The 10,361-nt window shown below is 42.5% G+C and overlaps 1 protein-coding gene across 1 annotated transcript in view; it reads right to left on the bottom strand.

Annotated features, from left to right (window-relative positions):
- Window positions 1-3,733, bottom strand: part of LOC146658615 (uncharacterized) — a 32,346-nt gene extending 28,613 nt beyond the window's left edge. The window contains exons 1-4 of the mRNA XM_085424142.1: window positions 3,398-3,733; window positions 2,925-2,989; window positions 459-741; window positions 76-221 (exon numbers count right to left, since the gene is read on the bottom strand). Of these exons, the coding sequence (XP_085280268.1) occupies window positions 76-221; window positions 459-741; window positions 2,925-2,988 (493 nt within the window). The 5' untranslated portion in view covers window position 2,989; window positions 3,398-3,733. The remainder of the gene's footprint in view (window positions 1-75; window positions 222-458; window positions 742-2,924; window positions 2,990-3,397) is intronic.
- Between the last annotated feature and the right edge of the window lie 6,628 nt (window positions 3,734-10,361).

The raw sequence follows: 10,361 nt of genomic DNA, 5'->3' as shown, positions 1-10,361 counted from the left end.
TGATAAGAAGTACTCCAAAAACCATTATGTGTTCATTTAACCCAGAACACACGAGAAGAATTGGACAAGATTTACCTGAAAGTGTACCATCAACTTCCACCTCACAAAGTGTCAGGTATTCTGTTCTCCCAGGAATAACGATGTTTATGTAGCGACCTTCCATTCCATTGCATGCAAAGGTTTGTGATGCCCCAGCAGCGATAGATGAGATTACAGCACACCTGAAAACAAATGACAAGGAAACAGATTAACAAGTAACATAAGATTAATCTAAAGTAAAAGTTTGTATAAATGTCAATTTCAGATAATCAAGGTGCTGCTCTTTATTGCCTAATTAACTTAACTCTAGAAAAACAGAAGTAGAAGTAGAAATCTATTACAATTTTAATTAATGATTGCCACATATATGACGGTTATGACAAAATTTGAATCAAGTATAAGATGAATAGCTCATTTACCTGGGATTCGCATTGCCATTGTCATTAAGTGAATTTCCAATGCGGATCTCAGCTCCATTGATCCTCTCAGGGCAACAGTCTTGTCTGTTGGTGATAGTCACAGTGTTGATTTTATATGTTTTCAAAAGGTCAAGTCTCCACCATGGATTCAAGTTGTTGTTTGTACAGGCACAGGATCCCTGGTTGTAGTTGCTGGCACGATTCCCATCAATGGCATTTTCGGGTTTGGCATTCCCATACGTTGAAGACTGAGCCACTTGTCCAAGTCTGGCAACATTTTCACCTTGATATTTAAAAGATAGAAAGATGCACAGAATTACCAAATGTAATTAACAGTGGTGTAAGTCATTTCACCAAAATATCTACAGTCAGCTTCTTTAATTGAATTTTTCTTATAATCTTTTTGAAAACACTTTTTCTTTTTCTTTTTTTCTTTTTTTTTTTCTTTTTTTTTTTTTCTAAATGACATCAGAAACAGCAGTATGCGACATTACGTGATGGCAGAGCTTCAGTTCATCCTTTGTCATTTTTTTTTTTTTTTTTTTTAATAAATAGGACAGGGGGAATGAATGAGAGAGAGAGGGGGAGAGAAAGAAAGAAAACCAAAGGGGAGAAGAGACGGTGAGAAGGGGGGGGAAGAGAGAGAAAAAAAAAAAAACTCCTGGGTCACCTGTATGGAGAAAAAAAAAACAAACAAACAAACAAACAAAAACAAACAGAGGAGACAGCAAACAACAAAGAGCAACATAATAATAGAGAAAACAAAGCACCATCACAATAAACTAGCTAGTCATAGATATCAGTATTTACTAAATAATAAACGATATTGTGCAGCACGCAAGATAGACAGCGCACAGTGTGCTTTGAGGCAGCAGCCAAGAAAGCTTTAGTCCGCGTCTGTGAATACCCATGTGTGCATACCTGTGTGGATCAGCATGCTTGCATTCCAAAGGTTTCTCCATGTAATGATCTGCTAGGGAGTGTGGGGGGGCCACAGCCCCGTCCTCCAGGGTGTGAAGCGGGTATGGAGGAGATCAAAACTCCAGACATCCAGAGGCCCCCAGAACACAAGAGACCATGGAAGACCAACAGAGGGGCAGCCGCGCCACTGTCCCAGTAAGAGCTGAGGAGAGTCCCAGATGAGGGCTCGCCCAGCAGCCGCGGAGCAGAAGTCAGGGGGAGTTGCAGTGACGCGCCCGTGAGCTCCGCCGGCCCCCAGCTGCGCCTGAGTGACCGAGCCCTAGGCCGAGAGGCCGGGGGCACCCCACCTCCAAAGGGGCCCGAGCGAGCCCCAGGCCCCAGGCCCCGACAAGCGGCCGCCAAGGAGTGAGCCGGTGTGCACCCGGACGCCCACCCCCAGACACAAAGAACCACCAACACACCGACACCTGAGGGAGTCCGCCACCGGCAGGGGAAGTGGTGGTGGGTGGAGATAGGCCTCCAAACCTTGGAGGGCCTGAGGTGTCCCCAGAGAGGTGGCGTCTGATACCCAACCTGACATATAGACACAGACATACAGGCACACACAGACACAAACATCCATTCCCACCCTCATGCTCTCATATGCACTCACTCCACACTCAACCAACGTGGAGACAGACATAAAGAGACGCTGTACACACAATCACACTCCCCAAGCGTACTCTACAAACCGGGTCTAGGTACCCTTGCCCCTGGAGGGGGGAATTGCACCCAGACCCAGGTGGTGTTACCCTTTTCCCTGCGGTGGGGAGAGGCAGACCACCCCGACTCCGCAGCAGCAGGGAGGCCCCACACCCCAGACCGCAGTCGGACGGCCAACTCCTCCTACTAGCCCTCCCGCTCCAGCAGGCCGCAGAGAATGGGGGTGGGAGAAGACTCCAAACCTCCCTCCACCCGCTCATTGTAGTGTTGATGCATATGTGTTCTAAGGTGCAATTAAAACCCAGGAGGGCATGGAGCTACCTGCCAAGGAGCAGCAGGTAAGCGCATAGTCCCTCCTGCTAACCCTCAATGACTAAGTGTATTTAAAATTGAGAGGTGGGCAACGACGTCAGGGGTGAGGTATACACCCTGATGGTGATTTGGACTCCGTGATTGTGCCCACCCCCAAGATCCTATATGTATGTGTAATGAGAGTGTGAATAATGTGAATGTCTAAGTTGTGGGATAAAATTGAGGCAGAGGCAGCCAGAAGGGGACAGGGGGGGGGGGTAGCCTCCTCTGCACCCTGGTGACATACCCCCACTCCAAGGCCCTGCATGTGTGGGTGGTTGTGGAGGAGCGGGAAGAGGGAGGCAGCTGGAGATGGGGAGGGAAGGAAAACACTTTTTCACTGATCTAATTAAAATATATAATTAAATATGAATTCTTCAAATCAGTTATTTACTTTTACTATCTTTTCGTTTGTTAAATTAACCAAGTCCTAGAATTGTAATGAATTCACGTTTACTTATTATATTTCTTAGATACATTTTTTAATCTCACCCAAATTTCCACTCAGCTTTCCTAGAATAGACAACAAGACAAATATTCCAGCCGTAGTCAACATCCTATAGAGAAAAGAAAACATTATTTCAGGTAAAGTTTATCATATTTAATCTGGAGTAGAGGATTTGACAGATGTACAATATTTTTTTAATGGTTTGCAATTTGAAATTTCTTTTAGAGTAATTTTTTAAATACAATTGTCAATTTTTAAATTATAACAGTAATTAAGCCTTGATAAGGTAGAATATTTCCAAAAATATATTAGTTTGACAATTGAAGGTTATTAATGATATTACTGTCACGTTTAAGTTAAGTACTTTTTTTGTTTTTTTTCCCTTTGGTTTTTTTTTCTTTTTTCTTTTTTTTCTTTTTTTTTGTTTCTGGTAATATATATCTATATATATCTATATAGATATATTTTACAAAATACATGGAAAAACTCATATCATCCTATTCTACCAAGGAATTACCTTTAGTTGTAGGTAGGAGTCTCATAGTAGGTTCAATCTGCATTTTCACAAACTGAGCCATTATTATATATGTTTACACAGTGATCATGTGACTGACAGTTGTTTAAAGAATGAAAATTTATGTTCAAATAATAAATGTTATTCCTGTAACTTTGCTTAATTTCATATACACCCTTGTCAAATACCAGGTGACTCCCTTTTTCATAACAGTGCTGTGCATACAACAGAACTTTTTGTCACGGACCCAACCAGACAACCTCACTTACTGTATTTCTCTATTCTGAAAACATCATGGGATGTCATGTAATAATTCAGAATTTCCTAGTTGTTGCCATAACTATTTGCCTATAAACTAGTTTAAAAGATATTGATTAAATGTTTTGAACACTTACACAATTTTTGGAGAAGATTTAAGGGAAAAAATTCCCAACAAGAATAAAATTTGTGCAAAACTGATTTTTGTCTCGGTTTTTAATTTTCTTGTTCTTTACCAGTACTACATTAAATATATATATAATATAAAATACATGAAAAACTGGAAACATATTCTACCAAGGACTTACCTTAAAGCATAGGTATGTGTCTCAAAGTAGGTTCGATCTGCATTTTCATATACTCACCCATTGTTATATATGCTTACTGTGATCATGACTATGAGTTGTTTAAAGAATGAAAAATCATGTTCAAATAATAAATGTTGTTCTTGTAACTTTGCTTAGTTTCATACAAATCCATGTCAAATACCAGGTGTCTGCCTCCCTTGAAGGTGACTGTCACTCCACATACATGTTGTTCATTAACGTAACTACAGATTTGCATTATTTCTTTGTCCACAATCTTATTTTCCCATTACATGACATATTTTCTGTCTGCCTTTATGCATTATTTTCTTGTGCAGCTCCTTTGGCTTTTAGCTACAAACTACATCCTAACTGCAAAAGAAACAGACATAGTTCAGGTCTGCCATTGCAAATATGCTATTTATCGTGATGCTATTAGCTGGCAGCCTGATTGTACTATTGTACCATTCTGTCAGGCTGCCATATCTGATGACATGCCTTGTATTAGCATGGTGTCTGTGCAGATGTTTGCAAAGAGCTGGAGTTCTCCTAGAAGTACAGTGGGGCAAAAAAGTATTTAGTCAGCCACCGATTGTGCAAGTTCCCCCACCTAAAATGATGACAGAGGTCAGTAATTTGCACCAGAGGTACACTTCAACTGTGAGAGACAGAATGTGAAAAAAAAATCCATGAATCCACATGGTAGGATTTGTAAAGAATTTATTCGTAAATCAGGGTGGAAAATAAGTATTTGGTCAATAACAAAAATACAACTCAATACTTTGTAACATAACCTTTGTTGGCAATAACAGAGGTCAAACGTTTACTATAGGTCTTTACCAGGTTTGCACACACAGTAGCTGGTATTTTGGCCCATTCCTCCATGCAGATCTTCTCGAGAGCAGTGATGTTTTGGGGCTGTCGCCGAGCAACACGGACTTTCAACTCCCGCCACAGATTTTCTATGGGGTTGAGGTCTGGAGACTGGCTAGGCCACTCCAGGACTTTCAAATGCTTCTTACGGAGCCACTCCTTTGTTGCCCGGGCGGTGTGTTTTGGATCATTGTCATGTTGGAAGACCCAGCCTCCTTTCATCTTCAAAGTTCTCACTGATGGAAGGAGGTTTTGGCTCAAAATCTTACGATACATGGCCCCATTCATTCTGTCCTTAACACGGATCAGTCGTCCTGTCCCCTTGGCAGAAAAACAGCCCCATAGCATGATGTTTCCACCCCCATGCTTCACAGTAGGTATGGTGTTCTTGGGATGCAACTCAGTATTCTTCTTCCTCCAAACACGACGAGTTGAGTTTATACCAAAAAGTTCTACTTTGGTTTCATCTGACCACATGACATTCTCCCAATCCTCTGCTGTATCATCCATGTGCTCTCTGGCAAACTTCAGACGGGCCTGGACATGCACTGGCTTCAGCAGCGGAACACGTCTGGCACTGCGGGATTTGATTCCCTGCCGTTGTAGTGTGTTACTGATGGTGACCTTTGTTACTTTGGTCCCAGCTCTCTGCAGGTCATTCACCAGGTCCCCCCGTGTGGTTCTGGGATCTTTGCTCACCGTTCTCATGATCATTTTGACCCCACGGGATGAGATCTTGCGTGGAGCCCCAGATCGAGGGAGATTATCAGTGGTCTTGTATGTCTTCCATTTTCTGATGATTGCTCCCACAGTTGATTTTTTCACACCAAGCTGCTTGCCTATTGTAGATTCCCTCTTCCCAGTCTGGTGCAGGTCTACAATACTTTTCCTGGTGTCCTTCGAAAACTCTTTGGTCTTGGCCATGGCGGAGTTTGGAGTCTGACTGTTTGAGGCTGTAGACAGGTGTCTTTTATACAGATGATGAGTTCAAACAGGTGCCATTCATACAGGTAACGAGTGGGGGACAGAAAAGCTTCTTACAGAAGACGTTACAGGTCTGTGAGAGCCAGAGATTTTCCTTGTTTGAGGTGACCAAATACTTATTTTCCACCCTGATTTACGAATAAATTCTTTACAAATCCTACCATGTGGATTCATGGATTTTTTTTTCACATTCTGTCTCTCACAGTTGAAGTGTACCTTTGGTGCAAATTACTGACCTCTGTCATCATTTTAAGTGGGGGAACTTGCACAATCGGTGGCTGACTAAATACTTTTTTGCCCCACTGTATAATGCTGTTGTGTCTGTCCTCGATGCAGTTTCCATTTTACCATAATGCACTTGTCCTTTTGTGCAATAAAAATTCAAATACTGTACATATTCCTGCTGTAGACAACACCTCTATTTTCGTCCTCGATGACATGAACTGAAATCAGCTGGTTATAGTGCAAGTGCAAATGGAACCGATAAACAGAATCATTAGGCAAACAGACTAACAAATCAAAGGAACTATACAGCTCCATCCCTTATAGACTCCAATTTGTTCATATAAATGGGAGGTCCTCTTTTCTTTATCGATACATGAAGCCAGATAACACACACTGTAGGAAAGTCTTTTAATTTCATGCTTCTAAATCCAAATAAATTCACTAGAAATATATTGTCTAACCAGGAGTTTAATCTGGATGGCAAGCATCTGGTGCCTAACCAGACAGACCATGGCTTTCACTCTTTGGCTCTGTCAAATTGGGCAGATTGACATTGATATAAGTTATACAGTGTGATTTTTTTCCCCTATTACCTCAACCTGATACTGCTGGAGACTTCTTCTTGTCAGAAGGGAATTTTTCCTTCCCACCAAGTACTTACTCAAAAGAAGGTTCCTTTGATTTGGGTTTTTTTCTCTGTAATATTGAAGGAGCTATACCTTGCGATAGTGCTTTAAAGTGCCTTAAGGTAATTGCTGTTGTAATTTGGCACTATCTAAATTGAATTGAACTAAATTGAATTGAATTAAAAAGTGACAACATGTGCATTGGACAGGCAATAACAAGGCAACTCCCAAAATGGAACGGTTTACCAGGTGGTGGCTACAGATCATTGCTCCTTCTACCTCCTGACTGATTTTTCTTCCACCCTCTGAGGTTCCAGAGATACTCCAGCTCCTGCAGCATGGCACATCCATGTGTGCCATTATTTGTTGTGTTTCCCAAACAAGTCATGGTAGATGACATTTTAAACAACATAAAGTATACATACAGTACAGTGTCTCTGCCAATTCTGTGTTTGAGTAGCACAGTGTTAGGCTGTGAACAGGTCCCATTAACTGATGGCAGGCCTTCATGCCACCCTCACAGAGTCTGTCTCTCACCTGTTGTTCAGAAATATGTGCAGAAGTAGCCTGATGGAGGTCATGTTATAAGGTTTGGGAAGTGCTCCTCCTGTTCCTTCTTATACAAAGGAGTAGTTATCTACTCCTGCTGCTCGGTTGATCCTTTTCTATAGTCTAGCTTCCCTCATGTAACAGCTACTTTTCTGGTTTCCTTGACAATATAAACATTGTGTTGGGAGCTGATGGCACAATTGAAAGAGATGGACTACCTAGAGTAAGTAAACAGAATGGGCTGCAGGTACTATCTAATGCAACCAGCTGTGACAAGGCTCTTGGCCTCAAAGGCAGCTCTGGAACTGAATTGGAGACTCGGCTTCGGACCCTTGAAAAACCTGAAGCTAACCAGGCCCCCACTAAGCTAACCCGAAAGTAGCGTTAGCTCTCCCCTGGCAAATTGTCCCCAACGGCCAGGAAAGCAATATGGCTAGGTGACGGTAAGGAGGAAGCATAGTCTTATCTGTCTGAGACATTTTCCCCACGTGGTGACACACCTGCTGGGGATCAAACTCTGGTAATCGGTGATTCTGTTTTCAGACATGTAAAGCCAGAGACACCAGAGATCACTAAAACTGAAATTGAATTGGTGTGTAACTTTGCCAAAACAATGATAGACTCTGTAGTTTTCTCTGATCCCCTTCCCAATCGGACCAGGAGTGCCATGTTTAGCCACATGGTCTCTTGAGATTACTGGCTATTTGATTGGTGTCCAGAAAACAATGTGGGCTTTATAGATAATTGGGAAACTTTCTGGCGGAAACCCAGTCTTGTTAGGAGAGATGGCATCCATAACTCTTTGGATGGAGCAGCTCTCATTTCTAGAAATCTGGCCAAATTTATTAAACCCCTTAAAACGTGACTATCCAGAGTTGAGGCCAGGAAGCAAAGTTGCAGTCTTACAAGCCTCTCTGCAGTTTCTCCCCTCCTGTTATCACCCCCAGAGCCCCCATGCCCTTAGAGACCGTGTCTGCTCCTAAACAGACAAGCAACAAACTAAAAATTGGCAAAAAACATGAAAAATCACAAAGAAAGAACAATACAGTATCCACATCTGCACCAGGAAGAACTGTTATTATTAAACATTACTCGATTACATCAATTTACTCTGCCTTACAGAAACCTCGTTTCTGCCTTGGTCTGCAGGGTAGGTGGACGGACACACCTGAGCAGCATCCACAATCACGCCTCAACAGCTTAAAAGTCTGTACTGGGTCCTGAGCTATATTCTTGTTGGTGTGTGTTCGGTTGGCGGCTGAAAAGCTGCAGCAGCGTGTAAACAAGCAACCATAATAAAGCGTTGAGATGTGGTTGGGTCTGTCATGGATTGTTTACAGTATCATCAACGTCTACCTCACAAAGTGTGAGATGTTTTTTTCTTCCTGGAATCACAATGTTTACGTACCATCCTTCCATCCCATTACACATAAACGTTTGGGAGGCCTTATATCTTTAAACTATGATCACCCCAACCGGTCGCAGCAGATGGCCGCCCCTCCCTGAGCCTGGTTCTGCCGGAGGTTTCTTCCTGTTAAAAGGGAGTTTTTCCTTCCCACTGTCGCCAAAGTGCTTGCTCATAGGGGGTCATATGATTGTTGGGTTTGTCTCTGTATTTATGAAGCGCCTTGAGGTGACTTTTGTTGTGATTTGGCGCTATATAAATAAAATTGAATTGAATTGAATTGAAAATTGAATCGTCTGTAGTAAACCCAACTTTTTTTCCATCCTTCCATCAGCTTTCAGAAGGGATGCAGGGGGACTGGAGCCTATCCCAGCAATTATAGAGGGTGAGAGTGTACACCCTGGGCAAGGCACTCGCAGATACATAGAATAAAAAAATGCAGAATAATTAGGGATCATTCTGCAATATGAAAACACATCTAGAAGTCCAGGAGTGAAAATAGATCCAGTCTGTATAAGAAAATCTATTATTTTGGTGGTGGCGATCGTGGCTCAAGAGTTGGGCGTTCGTCTTGTAATCGGAAGATTGCCGGTTCGAGCCCCGGCTCCGACAGTCTCGGTCGTTGTGTCTTTGGGCAAGACACTTCACCCATTGCCTACTGGTGGTGGTCAGAGGGCCTAGTGGTGCCAGTGTCCGGCAGCCTCGCCTCTGTCAGTGCACCCCAGGGTGGCTGTGGCTACACTGTAGCTTGCCATCACGAGTGTGTGAATGGGTGGATGATTGTGTACAGGGAGTGCAGAATTATTAGGCAAGTTGTATTTTTGAGGAATAATTTTATTATTGAACAACAACCATGTTCTCAATGAACCCAAAAAACTCATTAATATCAAAGCTGAATGTTTTTGGAAGTAGTTGTTAGTTTGTTTTTAGTTTTAGCTATTTTAGGGGGATATCTGTGTGTGCAGGTGACTATTACTGTGCATAATTATTAGGCAACTTAACAAAAGACAAATATATACCCATTTCAATCATTTATTTTTACCAGTGAAACCAATATAACATCTCCACATTCACAAATATACATTTCTGACATTCAAAAACAAAACAAAAACAAATCAGCGACCAATATAGCCGCCTTTCTTTGCAAGGACACTCAAAAGCCTGCCATCCATGGATTCTGTCAGTGTTTTGATCTGTTCACCATCAACATTGCGTGCAGCAGCAACCACAGCCTCCCAGACACTGTTCAGAGAGGTGTACTGTTTTCCCTCCTTGTAAATCTCACATTTGATGATGGACCACAGGTTCTCAATGGGGTTCAGATCAGGTGAACAAGGAGGCCATGTCATTAGTTTTTCTTCTTTTATACCCTTTCTTGCCAGCCACGCTGTGGAGTACTTGGACGCGTGTGATGGAGCATTGTCCTGCATGAAAATCATGTTTTTCTTGAAGGATGCAGACTTCTTCCTGTACCACTGCTTGAAGAAGGTGTCTTCCAGAAACTGGCAGTAGGACTGGGAGTTGAGCTTGACTCCATCCTCAACCCGAAAAGGCCCCACAAGCTCATCTTTGATGATACCAGCCCAAACCAGTACTCCACCTCCACCTTGCTGGCGTCTGAGTCGGACTGGAGCTCTCTGCCCTTTACCAATCCAGCCACAGGCCCATCCATCTGGCCCATCAAGACTCACTCTCATTTCATCAGTCCATAAAACCTTAGAAAAATCAGTCTTGAGATATTT

The sequence above is a fragment of the Rhamphochromis longiceps genome, linkage group LG11 (assembly GCF_057381845.1).
Source record: "Rhamphochromis longiceps isolate RC_006_pf linkage group LG11, R_longiceps_female_GT1.1, whole genome shotgun sequence".
Classification (NCBI taxonomy): domain Eukaryota; kingdom Metazoa; phylum Chordata; class Actinopteri; order Cichliformes; family Cichlidae; genus Rhamphochromis; species Rhamphochromis longiceps.
Note: the sequence above shows the minus strand (reverse complement) of the source record. Positions and strands in the feature narration are given on the sequence as shown.